General features: G+C 42.4%; 1 protein-coding gene across 1 annotated transcript in view; it reads right to left on the bottom strand.

The window, feature by feature from the left end:
- ATOSA (atos homolog A) overlaps positions 1-9991 on the bottom strand; it is an 87454-nt gene extending 77463 nt beyond the window's left edge. Inside the window, exon 1 of the mRNA XM_075069623.1 lies at positions 8873-9991. Coding sequence (XP_074925724.1) covers positions 8873-8888 — 16 coding nt within the window. The 5' untranslated portion in view covers positions 8889-9991. The remainder of the gene's footprint in view (positions 1-8872) is intronic.
- Positions 9992-18430: the final 8439 nt, after the last annotated feature.

Raw genomic sequence — 18430 nt, 5'->3', positions numbered from 1 at the left:
GGGTTCCAGCCCAGGGCCCTGTGGATTGCAGCTGTCTATAGTGCCTCCTGTAACAGCTGCATGACAGCTACAACTCCCTGGGCTACTTCCCCATGGCCTCCTCCAAACACCTTCTTTATCCTCACCACAGGACCTTCCTCCTGGTGTCTGATAACGCTTGTACTCCTTAGTCCTCCAGCAGCACACCCTCTCACTCTCAGCTCCTTGTGCCTCTTGCTCCCAGCTCCTCACATGCACTTCCTCTCCTCTGGCTCCTCCTCATCTGACTGGAGAGAGCTCCTTTTAAAACCCCAGTGCCCTGATTAGCCTGCCTTGATTAGCTGCAGGTGTTCTAATCAGCCTGTCTGCCTTAATTGGTTCTAGCAAGTTCCTGACTACTCTAGTGCAGACCCTGCTCTGGTCACTCACGGAACCGAAAACTACTCACCCAGTGACCAGTATATTTGCCCTCTACCAGACTTCTGCACCCCACTGGCCTGGGTCTGTCACAATACATTATATGATGAGCAAAATTGTGTCAGAATTTTGATTTGGTCAAAATAACTAGTATAATTACATGAAAGTGGTGGGAGAACATTTGTGATGGTCATATTTAATTAAATTACTGTTTGTTTACAGGCAGCCTTTTAAAAAGTCTCTTAGAATTTTAGTATCAGCAAATTGTATATATAATCCAAGTATAAGTGTACGTTGTTTACTGTGTATAACTGCATATATACCAAAGGAAGAATGAAAAGGCCAAAGAGAGGGAGTGAGGGATATGCTATGAACAGAGAATTTTCAGGAACTAGAAGTGAGATTGTACACACACACAAAGCCCCATATTGCTCCATTTGCATTCACAAAAATTGTTTATGTGATTAACTGCCTATTTATGCATGAAGTCCGATTTACTTGAGAAATTACAAGCGCAAAAGTGACCATTGAACTATATGTGCACTTCTGAGACCACTAGACTACATGTTTGAAGACCTAATTTGGCCTTAATATATAAGCGGGGGGCGGGGGGTGAGCCCTTAAAAACAAGCAGTAAGTTATGTGAAGAAAGTAAAGCTAAGAAAGAACACTTTCTATCATATCTTAAAAGCTATTTCAAGTCATTGTTTTTCAAAATTTGAAAGACTTTAGCTAGTAGTTACTGCATCAAGATGAAGGAAATAGTTACTAAAAAGTAAATTGCAATGAAAGTACATTGTTCTATTGACTAATTATTGCATTGCTAGATAGATGTGCAACAAATATGTCTTGATGGTGCAATCAGAGAATAAGTCCGTTTTCAGAACCTTTCTAACAGAAGTACTGAGGTAGTCTTTATCAAAACTACCAGAGAAATACAGTTTGCCAGAGTGAAGTGCTGAAGGGGCAAATTTTTTTTAACAGAGGTAATGTAGTAAAAAGTGACAACACAAAGTGACAATCAGGTGACACTATTCCTACTCCAGAGAATACTGCTGATTTTAGGAAGTGGAATTTTATTCTATAATGTACTTTAAACTGAAGTCAATCAGCAAAAGTTGTAAGGCAGGTAATCTGGGCCTAGCAGGCACTCAGCTCTTCTAATGACTTAAATGTGACCTCTAAAATCAAGAACAGGATAGCAATGCCTAAGATTCCATATATCTTGAACCCTAAGGATCAGACCCAGTGAAAAGTCCTACTTGACTTCAGTGAGTGCTAGATCAAGTCATAAGGGCCAAATCCACAGACCAGTGCACAGCTCAGTCCCCACGACAGGATTTCTGTACGATCAAGGCTATACTAGAAACTTTTGCCAAGTTTTTATATTGGCAAAAGCTCTAGCGTAGACACAGTTATACCAGAAAAAAACATGCATTTGCCAGCCTAGCTTCTACGCTAGACTGGCAAAAACACTCTTATACTGCAAAAGCTACATCTACACTAGGTAGGTCTGCAGGTATACCTAGTGTAGACTAGGCCTAACAGTGTAGGGGAAGACACTTTGATGTGGAGACTTATTCCCTTTGCACCCGTCACTGCACTTCCTCCAACATGGGGGGTGAGGTGGATAGCCAGAACCCATGTAGTTGCAGTACCATCAGCCCCACCATCCCCATGCTCTCTTCCAAGACAGCATGAGCTCAACTCCATCCCTAGACATATAAAGTGAAACCACACCAGAGCAGCTCTCTCCAGGGCTCTGGTGAAGAGGGAAATTCTAAATGCTTAAGATTTTCCACCTCACAGATGAAGTTATCCAATTGCCTTTAGCAGTTTGCCTTTCAGTACTATTAACATTATTCAATTTTAGGCAATAAATGTAAGTTTTCACAATAGGAAACATTTTAATTAAGTCCATTTATAAATAACTAGTGTTTTCTTCTTGAAAGTCTCATTATTAATACAAAGAAAACCATCATCTCATGGTTAAAATTTTACTTAAACCAAACTTTTATAGTAATCTATTACTACTAGAATGTACCTTCTTTTTTGGCAGCAAGGGGGTGGATATTAAAGAGAAAAATCAAAGAAACCAGAACCCAACTCCTCAACAAAAAGAAAAAAGACCTTGATTTCTAACTCCATGTATGTATATGTACACTGCACACTATAAGAACAAATCTGTTTTCCCCACAGATTAAGGCTAGACAGCTTCATGCCTTATAAATGGAATTTCAGTGTAATATTCTGACTGCCCATAAATGCGTTTTTCATCCAAATCATCATTTTTTTTAAGATTACACTACAAAAGTAATTTTAAGATTAGGAAAAGCACTCCCATGCCTCCTCCTCTTTCCAGCCATCTTATTCTCACCCTCTCTACATTTAACCATGGCACCAGAGCCACAACTGATCATTTTCAAAATAATTTCTCCACTAAACAGGAAGCAGCACACCCTTCAGTTCAATCTCCCCTTCCCTTCATTTATTTACCTGTGGCACCTATAGCCAGACGCATAATTGAAACATATTTAGAATGACAGTTTCCTTACTAAACAGGAAGTAGCATCATCTCCACTTTTTGTTTATGTTGTCTACATAACTTGTATTATTCATTTTAAACTGTGGTAACCTTCCAAAATGTAACAACAAAAATGAGTATTTAAGACACTATTTTATTGGGGGAGTAGATACTATAAAATTAAGGGGCCTGTATTACAATGTTGTATGGGTAGGGCTCTTCATTTTCAGTTTTTATTTTATTTAATTTTTCCCAGGAATTTATCAGTGTTTATTACCACAACAACAAAAACAGGTGAAAATCAGTGCAAAAAACTATTAATAATTTTTCTGGGTAAATATAGGGGTTTATTTTGGTGGCTGGAAAGACAGGAGAAAAAAAGTATTCAGTAGATTAATGCTTTGAATTCCTTTCATCAATGTGGTTTGCTGCAGAACTATAAAACAGAACTCAAAACATAATGTCATTTCAGAGTTTAAGAAAACAATATCTCTCTAATCTCCATATAAATGTTTTCATTTGAATAAACAGTTTACTCTTGTAGACTTGGAACTATTAGCCTATAAATATTTACATTTAATAACTGGACCACATCATTTGCAGCACATACACTCAACATCATCCTTTTCTCCTGTTTTTGTTTAAAACTTTCAAATACTTCCTTGTGTTCTGAAGTGTATTCTGACACATATTTCTGTTTTCTTCCCATTTTAGTGTGTAAAATCTTTAAACAGTTGTCTGCTAACAGCTTGAAATGTGTATGTGGTGGACGTGAGATTTATCAGTACATTCAGACGCACACGCACTTCATAGTTTGCATGTGTGCCTTACTATTTGTTGTGTGTACCTTCTAGACCAGGGTTTTCCAAACTTGGGAAACGGCTTCTGTAGGAAAAGCCCCTGGCAGGCTGGGCCGGTTCGTTTACCTGCCGCATCCGTAGCTCCCATTGGCTCCCGTGGCAAACCACGGTCAGTGGGAGCCGCGATCGGCAGGCAAACAAACTGGCCTGGCCCGCCAGGGGCTCTCTCTACATAAGCAGCATCCCCAGTTTGGGAAACACTATTCTAGACTAATACATAGCCTTACTTCAACAGGCAGCTTTGCATATACACACAAACAAATACATTATCGTAATACATATATAATATCTTATGCAGTGTATTGTATTTTCCTAATAAAACATACATATATACACATACACAGATATATAGGTTTGAATGATACAAAAGCAGGATGAAAATTCATAACTGAATAATACTTTGTAAAGCCCAGGAATTTTTTCAGTAAAAATCGGTTTAAACTGAAAATGAAGAGGCTTATGCATGGGACACTTTTTTTAAAAAAAGGTCTGTTCATTACTTGATCTATTTGCTGTACTATTCACCACTTATTAAAATACTTGCCAAGGATGCCCCTGTGAAGTTAAACACACAAATTATGCCTGAAACACAAGTTTCCCCCTTAACAATGTCCCCTTGAAAAAAAAAATGCACTCAGTATAAACTGGCCAGGGGAAGAAGTGCTCATGCAAACAGGCTCCCAACTGGAATTCGTTGGGAATTTTTCAGTAAAACTTTTCTCTTCAGAAAATGTCAATTAAAAGCAAAATATATCTGTTTCAACAAAACTGTCATCTGGAAAGGTTTCTCAGGTGCAGGATGGGCTATCTGCTATTCTGTTTTGTTTCTTCCCCCGGCCCCCACAAAAAAAAAATTCAAAAGATCTCAGTTTCATTCTAATGTAAATGAAAAATTCTAAAATCTCAAAATTTTTCACAACACTAAATTCTTGTTTCGTGGCCAGCACTACTCCCAACTTCCTGTAAATCCCAGTCTTCATCCCCTTTCCCTACACCCACTGGAAAGTCTTTCATGTACAGCCTCAATGTGACAAGGCTGGCCAAATTTCTATTAAGGCTGAATTAGCGGCCTTCCGCTCACTGATCACTGGAAAGAGACAAAAAGGGGTCTCAACCCAACTGCTAGGAACAGACCACTGAGCACCTCCAATCTTGATTTCTCTGGAAAGGAGGAAGGAGAGAGAAGCATAATCTTCAGCCTGATGGTCTCCTCTTTTTTTGCTTGGATGACAGGATAGAAGCGAGTCATCCAGGAAATCTTCCCCTTTTCCTGAAGCAGGATGGTGTGGGAAGGAATTAACTCTTAAAAGTACAGACGATTCCTTCCTAGAGAACTTACAGTCTAATTCTAGATGGGTCACAAATGACCAAGCTACAAAAGCTTAACAAACAGTGGAGAAGGGGTAAGGAAAGAGAAGGGTTAATACATTAGTAAGACCAAACAGCTACTCAATGTATATGTACATATCTTGTTGGAACTTGGTTCTATTAAATTATACATAAAATAACTAGTTTATGGAATGCAATAGGCAGGTACCTACTGAGAGCAAAAGAGGCCAAACACCATCACTGCAAAAGAACAGTATATCTGTGCAAGCAAATTTCTGTACTTGCAGATAGGACATTACACAGACATGGTTTTGTCAACACAGGAGTTTGTTCTCTCTTAAAATTGCACACTGTAGCTTCTGTGACTAGTAATGAAATCTGAGATTCTTACTTAATTACAACTCCAGGAAAAACACCAAATATTGCAAGACTTATGATAGAATTGTGAGACTTGGCAACAACGTACCAAATAATAATGATAGTGCAGACAAGTGATCATCAATGCTTTAACTACCATGTCATCTAGATCTGCTGAGAGCACGGTTAGGTGACAGCAGTTAAGGGGCCAGCTGCCTATCTACATTAATGCTCCCAGTGGTGGAGCTCCAGGGAAGTTTAAGCGAAAAAGTCTAGTGAAGACACAGCCAATTAAGGCTCACATTTAACTGTGATGAGGCTACATCTTTCCTTGCACTTCCAAATCTACGAACAATTTCCCTAGCTTCCAAGATTGCTCCATGAGCTTGTCTTTCGGAGGTCTATACTCATGCTTCCCAGAAACATTTCTTGTCTTTATCCTTTGCAATTTTCAACCATCTCTCATTATAGGCATACTATGTATTTTTGATCCTCTATCCCATATAAACTTCTATCCCCATAAACCTTCCCTCCTGTTAGTAAGAGCGGGGCATCAGAATTAGTTCCCCTCTTCTTTCCTTCCCTCTCTGCCATTCCTCTCTACTGGTGACTCTGTAACTTATCTACACTACAAATGTTTTGCCAGTATAGCTACAGCAGTACAGTTATACTGGCAAAGCCCCCATGTAGGTACAGCATAAACCAACAGTTTGTCAGCCAGTATACCACCTCCCTGAATGACATTAATTACGCTGATGCAAGCAGTCTTCCATTGAAATAGGTGAGTCTACTCTGGGGCGTTTGCCAGCATAGCTATGTTGGCTAGGGGATGTGGTTTTTTCACACCCTTGACTGACACAGCTATGCTGACAAAACTTTGTAGTGTAGACCTAGTCTCTGTGAAAAGCTCATAATTAGGTACTGTGATAAAGGTATGTCAAACAATCATCCTCCTTCTTTCCCCCTCAAACATTTGTATCTTTCAATCCTTTTGGGTAAAGTCTTAGTTAACCATTACCTTAATTAAAAAAACAAATCTTTTCTCCACTTGGTTTTTGAAGGCATATACATCTCCAGAAAAAAAAAATCCAGTTCAAATGACCCGCCCCATTCATCCAATTCAGAAATGCAGAAGTACAGTATTATTCTGTGAACAGACACAAAGGCTCAAACATACAGACTACTAACCACCTTGAAAATACAGATTTCAAAATTTCTCAATAGTTAAACTGGAGTTATCAACAATTATGCTAAATAAGTTTATTCCATATCTTTTAAATTTCCTTCTTTCTGATTAGCTATTGTGTGCTCATTATGGGTCTTTGTCAAACATGCTGGAGGTCTGTACCACAATTTAGGCCTTGACAAACTGACAGTAATGCTTGTCTTGTGTCCTTCACTATTAATTTGCAACAAATAGGAGCAGGTGATTCCACACTTGACTGCTTGCTCTACTGTGGTGCAGCTGCTATGCAGAAGGCAGCACATGTAAACATTTGCATGATTCGTGCCTCTGTAAGCGCGTCTGTGGGCTGCATGTGGCATTTAGGCAGCACTTGCATAACCCCCTTTGTATACAGTATTACTCAAGTACATTAAAAAACAGTACACATTTAAGCTAGAGATATTCATTTACTAAAATGGCTATGCACATTCTCTATTTGTTGTGAAAACAGCTATGACTGTTTTAAAAACCCCAACTTACCTTCATTTGCTGTTGATCTAAAACCAGTTTAAACACATTACTGAACATTCTATACTGTCTGAAGATTCTTAGAGATAATTAAATGTAATCTCACTCTACTAAATGCCAGTTTCCATGAAAAAAATCTTACCACTTTTTTTTGTTTCTCGACAAATCCACTCATCTCTACATCATATTAATTAAAAGACATTAACCATTCCACAAGCAACTAGACAACTGCATTTTCCTATCTGAGTTACAAAAGCATAGACAAAGGTCAATTAGAGCTTTTAGAATAGTTTAAAACTGCAAATATTGACTCTCTGGTTTTATCTGATTATTCTGAAATTTTGAGTTCACCTTGGTAGTAGACAGCTAAGCTTTCAAACTTCAGTCAAGGGTGCACACTACAAACAGCTTGCTTGGAACAGTCAGATTTAAAAAAAAAATAAAATAATAATAATACTCCTTTGCTTCTTAGTAGCACCTACCTGCTTTAAAGTACAAGCAATTGTTTTCAAACGGAAAATTTACACGTTATTAAGCAACCTGTGCTGTACATTTTTAATATACAATCGCAGATTGTACTATGTTGTCTACGAAGGATGCTACAAAGTGTGGAAAATAATAATAGGCATCTATGCAAGGTCCATATTAACAACTGTATCATAAAAAGCTTAATGGAAATAGTTACTACACATGCATATTAATGTTTAACACTCAATATCTAGACTATTTTAAAGCACTTCTCAAATACCAAAAAAGTTATTCATAGTACAGGCAAATAGAGACATATGTTTTTAAAACTAAAAAGAAGTTAAGTTAAACAAAAAATAGCAGCAGGAAAAACAGAAAAAAAAATACAATTAATTTATACAAGCAGCTATGCAAGATTTTTTGAAAATTCTTTAGTATGACAAATAATAAAATCTGCTCACAGCCTGCTTGTTGGCTAAGTGAGGCAAATTTTTACAGCAATATACCCCAATAATATGGTTTAGAAGAGAAGCCATGACATATTTTTAACTCTAGGGGCATCAGCATCTGTTGTTATACTGTATACAAGAGCTGAAGTGACAGAAACAGATACATTCTCAGTGCACCTTATTTTGCCTATGGATTAGTCATACAAAAATATAATCAAACAGTATGACTATTTCAACCTGCTGCTTACTGTTTACCTGACTAAAAAGAATCCCTTGTATTAAACCTAAATAAATATTCTTTAACAGTTTTAGTTGTTTTAGATGTGTTTCTGGGCTGCATTTACCTGCATTTACATATCCCTGATTTATGCCAGGATTGCCCAATGATGGCTGACTGTATCTGTGACTGATTTCTCTGTTTAAAATGTTGCAACTGTTTGATAATAGTCTGAATATAACTCTGATGTTTAACTGATACTATCTCTCAGGGCAAAAGGTGTTTACTATAATGAGTTTCTGCTTCCTTTTCCTGAGATCTACTGGTAAAATTAATTAATCCATTTAAACAGCAGAATTAAAAAAAAACAACCACTAACAATATCCAGTTCTGTCTAATTAATTTCAGACTACACCTTACCTTATATTATACCCTTCTCAGTATTTCCTGGACTGAACCAAATCAGCAGCTGCATTCTTTCCTTCCCCTCAACCAGAAGCAGTGATAATACAGGAAGGCCTTAAAAAATAGTCTGTTTCTAAAATTAGAAAAAAAATAAACTCTTAATAAATCATTTACCTCTTTCTGGCTTCATTTTCACTCCCAGTCTGTTTCTTCTCAGATCTCTGAAATGAGCTTATAAGGTTTTTCGTCGTTTTTCTTCCGAAGACTCTCTGATGCTCTCTCTGGCTAGTTTTATTTATTTTTGTGTAAAACAATAAAATAAAACCCAGCACTCCACTCCTTAGGGCTTACAAGATCCTGCTGCTAACAGCTAGGCCTCCTCCTTGCATTCATTGTGGTGGCAGCAGCTGTCTGCGGAGAAAAGCTAAACACAGCCAGTTTCTCTCTCTCTCTGGAACTTGCCAATGTGTCCTTCCTTGACACAGCGTCTGAGCAGGTCTATTTATAACCTGCCGGGGTAAAATCCCACACCACTGCCACCTAAACTCACCCCCCAGCAGAAAGAGCCTCTGAGTCACAGCCGCCACAGGCAATGTCAGCCCAGGCTGCCTGGAGTCCACTCCTTTTTCCCTGCCCCAGGAGGGGCAAGACGCCAGACCCCTCCAACTGCCCTCCCACTCCTCTACACAAATGCTCCTGGCTCGCAGCAGCCCCTCAAACCATCGATCGCAACAGGGGCTGGAAGAGAGGGCAGCCCCATCCCCGCGCCCCCTAGCGCAGTCAGTGCCCCGGCTGATCTCGCTGCCCCCTCACCCAGCCAGGGCTGACCTGGATTTGGGACTCGTCTCTCACACCCTCCGCTCACGAGCGACCCCGCTCTGCCTGCCTGCCTAGCCCCGCTCCTGGCATATCGCGACGGGGGAGGAGGGGACTCGTACCAGCCGGCACAGCCGTTCCGCCCTACCAGCTTCCTGTCAGTGCCCCCCACCTGCCCGCGTCTGACAGGGCTTGCGCAGCCCGCTCCGCCTGTCACACAGACACCCCCTCCGATCAACGCCCCCTGCGGGGCGGGCTAGCCCTGCACCGGCACCTGGCTAGCGTCGGGGGCGGCCGCATGCCGCACGCATCTCCCCCCCCGCGCCCAGCCACAGCCGCTGCTCGCCTGCCGTGCCCCGTCTCCCTCTCCCTCCTTCCCGGGATGTCACAGGCTCATCTCCTAGCCGAGGCCGGGGAAGTGTGGGGCGGCGGCTGAGGGGAGCGGATACCTGCCCGGGCAGCGCCACGACACCCCCGACACGGCACTGCCCCAGCCCCCCGCTCGCCCGCCTCACTTCTGCCTCCCCCCCGCCAAGGCCCCCTCCGCTCCCTCTCGCTGCTGCCGCAGACAGCTGTTTTCCATGGCTCTGCCGCCTCTCCGCGCTGCTGACTAACGCTCCTCCTCGCCGCCTGGCACCTCTCTGCCTCCGGCCACACGGGCCGCACGCATCACATCCACCCCAGGCGTTGCCAAGCGCTGGAGCAGGGCTGGGGGGAGGGGGCGTGTGCTAAACTCGGCGGCTTCACCTAAGGCCAGAGGGAGGAGGGCCCCGGCGGGGACAAGCGTGTCCCGGCGGCTGGGCAGCGATAGGACCCCGCTCCCCCACCTCCCGGCTCTGTTTGCCCTGTCAAAACGCTGCCAGGGTCACATGTCCCAACAACAACCAATCTCCTCTCGTCACTTCCTCCTTGGCCCCGAGCCCGGGAAGGAACTCAGTTGTTATAGCAACAAAGCCCAAGAACAACTGAGGCCTGATTGCTGTGTAAGGGTGACTCCTCTCCCCTCCCCCAAATCCCACCACCACAGGTGGGGAAGGGAGCTGCAGCTTGCTTGACTGACAGGCTGCCCAGCTTAGTGTAAATATAGTTAGCATAGACCAGGACAACAACAAAAACCCCTATGATCAGCGTTTCTGCGGACACCCCCTGCCACTGTGAACGGCAGCGATGCAGACACCCACTCCTACTACTGTAGTCAGCACTTATGCAGATGTCATTTCCTCATTAGGACCAGGATTTAGGTAGATTATACCATGTCCCCACTATAGTTACAGTTTGTACAGATAGTCCTTCCCCACGGTGGGCAGGATTCATGCAGGAAACCATCTCCCCTTCTTCCTTTGTCCCAGATCAGAATTTATACAGACACACCCTTCCCAGTATGAGCAGGATTTAAACACACACACGCACACAGAGTCAATGGTCAATGTTTCATTAGCAAGATCATGATACAGTCAAGACATATGCCTGATCCTCCCCCCACTTGGGCAGGTTATATGCAACCATTACCCTGACTTTCTGACACAAGTACACTCTTTATAGTCAGGATTTATACGAAGATGTACTCCCAGCTCAAGGCCGAACATCTACACTATAATTTTATAGCTCTGCAGCCTGAGCCCAGGAGTCCAAGTCAGCTGATCCAGGCCAGCCACAGCTGTGTCACAGATCTTTTATTGCAGGAGTAGACATACCCACACATACACACATCCTGATTTTCCATTGTCCTACACCTAGTGAAACTATTTACATCAGTGCAAAGTGATTGTTAAAGGCTATCCCGTCAAAATGGTAGCATTTAGTGCCTGCTTTGCATTTAATAAAATTTACACCAGTGCAAAGTAAAGTTAATGTTTAAAATTAAATATACACAAGTTAAGAGGGAAGGTACTGTACATCTGGGGTCAGACTTGAGTTATGAGGGATTACAGGTTACAAGGATCATGAGATATATACATATCACATAACCAGCATAGACCCAGATTGGGGTACTGGAGTTTTTTAAGTGGCAGTGGATAAGTGGGCTCAGGTACGCCACCCATGGAATGTATTAAGAGTCCAAGTCAGTATCAGTAGCAAATAAGTACATGAGTGGGGTGCGTCCCTTGGTTCATCAGGGAAGGAAATGGGTTATTTCCCTGATTGGCGGTCTTGATTTCTCAACCTGGTATTGACGGTGTCCCGTGATGTGTTCCATATAGATGACTCTGGACCACCTGATGGTGTCGGACACCATAAGCTGTCTCATGAGCTGGGCGCAGTATCGACCAACTCCGCACACTCTCAGTACCAACTCGTTGTGGGGTCCCACAAGCTCAGGGCTCCCGCGATCAGGGCATGGAGACACTGAATCGCAATCAGAGTCCTCTGCTAAGGTAGGAGAAGCTGAATCTTCTCTCCTCTGGGATAGACCCATGAAGACAGGGAGCAGTGATCAGGTGAAGAGAGAAGTTCCAGCCTGGCCCAATGAGGGGACTCCATGGATAGTTCAGCAGACAGCTCTTGTGTAGGTGGCCTCTGCTTCTAATAACTTTTACAAAACTTGTCCATTGCATGGAGGCAGGGCCACTGGGAATTTCATGTGAGCATGTACTTTGGTCCCCAAATTGCCTTAATCTGGCCCTGCAGGTGCAGCTAGGATTTATAGACAACTCCCTCCTTCATGATAGGCACAGATCCCTGCACAGATACAAAAATAGATACATCCACCAGAATCAACGTGATCAGACCCACAATCTGCTAGCTGTCTTTTATATGTATGCACATCCGCACTGCAGCCGCAGCAGCAAGCCATCTCGCAAGTCTAGCAGGGGGGAGTTGGGCCTGAGATGAGCAAGCAGGGGGGCGGAGTCTTGTAGGGAAGAGGCGGTGCAAGGCCAGGGTCTGGGGTTAAGAGGTAGCGCAAGGGTGGGTTCTTGAGGAGAAAGGGCGGTGCAGGGGTGGAGTCTCGAAGAAAAGGAGCCATGTGGCGCTGGGGGCTGGGGGGAAGGGGAATCACATTGTGTGTTCCTTCTGGGGGCTCACAAGTGACAGCAGTAGCAGTGCGAGTTGCATCACAGTGGGACTGAAGGATGGGGCGCCAGAGCCCCATCCACCTCAATCGCCGGGGGTGGCACCAGTGCCCAGGAGCCAGCAGGCAGGGCCCTGGTGGGGATGCTGGCACTGCCCAAGGGGCCTGAGCTGCCGGACAGGAAGTGGCGAAGCGAATGGGTGCTGGACAGCCCCATCCTGTCACCCAGCACCAGCCGCTGGCTGCTGGCCACCGGCCCCGAGTGTGCTGTGCCCCCCAGGCTGCCCAAGCCAGATGCTATGGGCCAGGTGCAATGGGTGAGTAGAGCCTTGCACAATTGTATCCATATCCGATCCACTATCTACAAAAATGGTCCACGGATATCTGCATCCACATGTGGACATCCATGTATATGAAGTGGATATCTGTGGATTTTCAAGGCTCCACTTATGGTGACAACTTTCTCCCACCATGGTTAGAACTTGTATAGACACTCCTATCCCCTCTAGGACTCAGTCTTGTGTGGACACCCCATTCCTACTATGAATTTATATACACACACACACACGCTATGCAGACAACCCTTCCAACTGTGGCCAGGATTAATGCAGACACACACAGAGCTAGGACCTATGTAGATGTCCCCTTCCACGCTATAGCCAAATAGAGGCAGACACAACCCCCCTACTATGACAAGGACCTTTGGATTTGTTACAGAAGGTAGTTCTATCTCTTCTATATACAGTACCTATTCTGCAGATTCAGTACCAGATTTTCAAGAACTGGCACCAAGTACATTAGTAAATATGATGGATTCCAAATTCCCTTTGTCTGCCAAATGAGGGGGGGGTCCCTAGTTTTCCCTCATACAACTTCTCTCCCCAACTTTCTCCTTACAGCGTGGCAGCCCAGCTATTGCAAGGTACTCAAAATCCCAGAGCAGCTCAGTCTTGTGCTATTTGTCCTAAATAAACTGTTATCTATTTTCCTCTCTCAAATATTGACGGAAGCACTTCTATATCCTGCCACAACTACAGAGAGTAAATTGCCTGACAAACATCCTTGCCTCATTTTACTCATAGCCCAGGATACATAGGTGAATTAGAGAGTGTTACAAGCAATGCTTTGATATTTAGACTCATAAATAATTGGGGAAGCGTCACACTCACATTGTGTTCGACTGCCTTAGACTTGCTTGGTAATTACAGATCTCAAAGCTCTTTACCGGATGCAGAATAATTGCAAAGGTGTTGATTTTGCAATATAAAAGGATTGGAGATGTACAGATATGTAGAGTTCATCATGACTGCATAAAGTCTGACTCAGCCACGTTTCTGATCCTTCTACTTATGGTAGCCAACTTAATGAAAATACACATCATTTTTGTCACTATATATAAGATACTGCAGATCTTTCTGCTCTAATACTGGCTTTACAACCAAAATAAAATCTTTAACTATCTATTGTTTACATTAAACCATAACTTTTAAAATAGTAAACTTCTTTTAATTATTAACTCAGTATGAAAGTGGGATTAAGACTTTTAAAGTCTTTTTACAACAAATGGACCTAACCCTTAAAGTTCAGACCTAGAGCCAAACTTTCCCGAAGTGTGGGAGTGCTCGGATCTTGGAGTTTTTTACAAGGGATATTACTTTTCAGAAAGACTGCCTGCTACTAGCACGTGACTCACAGGAATTTAAAACTCTATCCTCAAACATGTTTTATTTATGACAATAAGTTGTTCTTGATTAATGGACCGAATGCTGTGCATGCACAGCCCCCGTTGTTTTCAGTTATCATGGCACTTCTTAGGATTTGAAGCCAATGGTGATGGTGAGTATTTTGCACCTCATAGCATTTGAGACCTAATTCTGATAACTTAATCCCTGCAGGCTGAAGATGAGGGAGAGGAACTAACTGAGGCTGTAGGGAAGGACATGAATGGAAAAAACAGGGCAAGAAGAATTGTGAAAATTGGGAAAAAGGAGATGGAGATATGGGAGACTGGGAGAGGCATGAGGGCAGAAGGAAAAGGAGAGGTTAAGGATACAAACAGAGGAAAGAGAATGAAGATGAGAATGAGAAGAAAATATTGGAGGAAAGGAGAGGAGAAAACAGAGGAAAAGAAAACAAGAAATACCAAAGGATTAAACATGAGGGAGAGAAAGACACGCATGCAAAGATAGAGAAAATCTACACATCCAGCAACAGCCTCCACCTTCTGCCACAGGCAGGAAGTACTATGAGGAGCCTTAAGGTAGAAAACCTGAACAAATGTCATAATGAAGACAAAGAAGAAGAGAAAGGCCAAAAGAAGAAGAGAATAGCAAGCTAGGCTTGCTCTGTGCTAAGCTGTAAAATACCATGCAGGAGATCTAGGCGAGTCAGCTTCTTGTCCTCCTAGTCTCTTTCCTTGGTCAGCAGGGGCTGGCTGCACTTGGAAGGCATACCACTGAGCCCTGGTTCAGGGAAGAGGAAAGAGAAGAAAGGCTGAGTGTTTTGCTTTTTATGGTGGATGTGAGACACAGACCAGGAAGTACTATGGCAGGAAACATATAATGATTTGAGACACTTTTTAAAATAAAAATAATATATTTCAATAGCTTCAATTTCAGGATTTAGCAGTTTTAGCAATGAAGGTGGTAGAATAGGACAGTCTAACAATCCCAAATTGAGACTCACATTTACTTTCATTTGAGATAAGCAAGAAAGAGATTAAATGAAGAAAAGCCTGTTTAGAAGTAAGAGACAGGTGAAGACCTCATACCAGTAGGATAGTCTCACTTGGTATAATATAAAGATGGCTAAAGAATGGCAGTGATCCATCTGCCTTGGACAATCACATACCAAATGATGAGCACTGTATGAATGCCTCGATAGATAGAGCCTGTTGAAAGCCTCTTGGCACAAACTTGTTTAAGGGGAAGAAGGCAGGTGCATATTAAGGTATCTGGGACTTTTGCTAATACAATACCATTAATAAAAATTGTTTCTGATTTGAGAAAACATAAATGGGATTAAAACATTCTAATTCAAGTTTTTATGTCTGAGTTACAAATCTCACAAAAGCAGATTTTGTTTGGAAATGCTAGCAGAATTTTAGCTATTTTAGCTACACAGTACAAATACAACAAAAATAATAATCACATGTCCTTTGGGTGAATGCATAGCTGTATTTACTTTCAGGACTCTTGCCATCAGGACAGTCTCTGCAATCTTAATATTTACCCCAAGGATGTCCATTAGTCTGTATTTATCAGGGCATGTGCAAGGAAATGACATCTGATGCTGCAGATCAAGATTCCTGTAATTCCAAAGTGAGGCGGCACTACTACTTTGGGATAGCTGGTAATGTGCCATAAGACTTCCGTAAGGTATTCAAAAATCACAGCAATAGGCATGGTATGACAACTTAAATATAAGAGAATAGGAAAAACAAACTATTGAGGAAATGTCTTTTCTAGCACACTGTACAAATCTGCTATAATTTAATCAGCTGTTGTCATAAACAGATAGTTTAGGGTTAATGTCTCTTTTACCTGTAAAGGGTTAAGAAGCTCAGTAAACCTGGCTGACACCTGACCAGAGGACCAATAGCGGGACAAGATACTTTCAAATCTTGGTGGAGGGAAGTTCCTTTTGTTTGTGCTCTTTGTTTGGGGGTTGTTCCTTTGGGACTAAAGAGGGACGCGTCAATCAGGTTCTCCAAATCTTTCTGAATCAGTCTCTTATGTTTTCAAACTTGTAGTACAGCAGGCAAGGCTGTAGTCTTATTTTTGTTTTCTCCACTTGTAAATGTTCCTTTTTGCTCGAGGGATTTACCTCTGTTTGCTGTAACTTGAACCTAAGGGCTAGGGCAGTTCTCTGGGCTATATGAATCTATTACCTGTAAACGTATTTCCACCCTAATTTTAAACAGATGATTTATACCTTCTTTCTTTAATTAAAAGTCTTTCTTTTAAGAACCTGATTGATTTTTCCTTGTTTACGATCCAAGGGGTCGGTATCGGACTCACGAAATTTGTGGGAAGGGGTGGGGTGGTTTAACATCTCTTGTGTTAATCCAAGGATGGATCGGTTGTTCACCAGGAACTGGTGAAATAGCCTCAGGTCTGCCCAGGGAGGGAAGGTTTTGAGGGACAGGAAGTGATCCAGCACTAAATTTCTGGATAGTGCGCTTGTACAGATCTAAGCTGTATAACTTAGAGAGTGTCCATGCAGGTCTCTCACATTGTACCCTAAGTTCAGAGTGTGAAAGGCACATTGACGCTTGATAGTACTGATCATTTTAGAAAAAGCATTAAACAGAGTGAGATGTGCATATGTTTGTTAGAACCTTGAGTCAATGACAGAATTCAGGAGCTAGCTGTTCGTTTCAGCAGGCAAATGAATTATGACATCAATAAACTTAGAGCAACACATATTCTGACTGTGTAGGTTCGAGGAGCTTAGCTAGAGGGGATTTGACTCCTTGATACTATATAACATAATGTGACTATTAATGGAAGCACTTTGTTGGCTATGTATCATAGGGATAGCCGGTTAGTCGGATCTAAAAGCAGCAAAGAGTCCTGTGGCACCTTATAGACTAACAGACGTATTGGAGCATGAGCTTTCGTGGGTGAATACATCCAACCAAGCGGGTATTCGCCCACGAAAGCTCATGCTCCAATACGTCTGTTAGTCTATAAGGTGCCACAGGACTCTTTGCTGCTTTGTCTGCTATGACTTTCTCATGAAAAGGTATGGACACCTGTCACTATAATAAAATAATTTTAAAAAGAAAATAAGCCTTCTCTTTCCACTGCTACATGTGGATACTTGTGGTACTATTGTTGGCCTTATTCCCTAGCATTTTACAATTCACATTTCAGCCCTACTATCTCCATTACACATTTTTTTCTACTCCAGATATTGTGGAGTAGTATCAGAGTAATACACATTCAAAATACAAGTATATTTCTGGCCACTGATTATTATCCATCCTTTGTTAGTTCAAGGCTTTGCAAGATATATGTGTTGAGCTAAATTACTAGCAATCTTCTTCCATGCTACGCTCGGCTGTGATGACTTGAGCATGTTGAGGAGCAGAATATCAAGTGTGTGAAAAATTTCAAAAATTTAAATAATTTTTATTCTGAAATGGAAGTGTTGAGGCTTCATAATTTTGTGCAAAATAAAAAATTCTCATGGTTGCAAAGAGAAGACTTTCAAAAGGGAAAAGTGCAACATTTTAGGTTCAACTTGAATGAAATTTCATCATTTCGACTTAGAACAGAAAGTCCCAGAGTGGTCGTTTTGTAGTGGATTCCTCAGTGTGTTGGTTGGCAGGGGAAAGAAAGAAAAGGTCCTCTGATAGGCACAAAACTCTCAAACAAAACCAAACCAAAAATAATAAAATAAACCCCAAGGGGGAGAGATGAGGGCAAGGGGAGAGGGAAAGTGGTGATGGGGTGGGAAAAGCAATTGCATCTTATTAATAACCCAGGGGCAGTAGAGGGAGAGGGCTGCATTCTACCCACTGAGACCATTTCTCTTTGATAGCAGGGAAGCCAAATTTGACTTCCTGAAATCACTACAAAGGTGTGGGGGAGGGAGGGGAGGAGCAGAGAGACACATATTAGAGGGGCCAGGAATTAGGGACCAGTACCTTGTGGAGCCACCTCCATAGGTTGAGGGGTGCTGCAATGTCCCCAGAGAGCTACCAGCCCTCTTCCCCAGTTTCCTTGATGGTGTACCTAGTCTCTGTTTGCCAGAATATGGGAATGGGCGACAGGGGATGGATCATTTGATGATTACCTGTTCTGTTCATTCCCTCTGGGGCACCTGGCTTTGGCTGCTGTCAGAAGACAGGATATTGGGCTAGATGGACATTTGGTCTGATCCAGTATGGCTGTTCTTAT

This window comes from Chelonoidis abingdonii, chromosome 9 (assembly GCF_003597395.2).
Source record: "Chelonoidis abingdonii isolate Lonesome George chromosome 9, CheloAbing_2.0, whole genome shotgun sequence".
Classification (NCBI taxonomy): domain Eukaryota; kingdom Metazoa; phylum Chordata; order Testudines; family Testudinidae; genus Chelonoidis; species Chelonoidis abingdonii.
The sequence above is the reverse complement of the archived record's forward strand: the minus strand, read 5'-3'. Positions and strand labels throughout refer to the sequence as shown.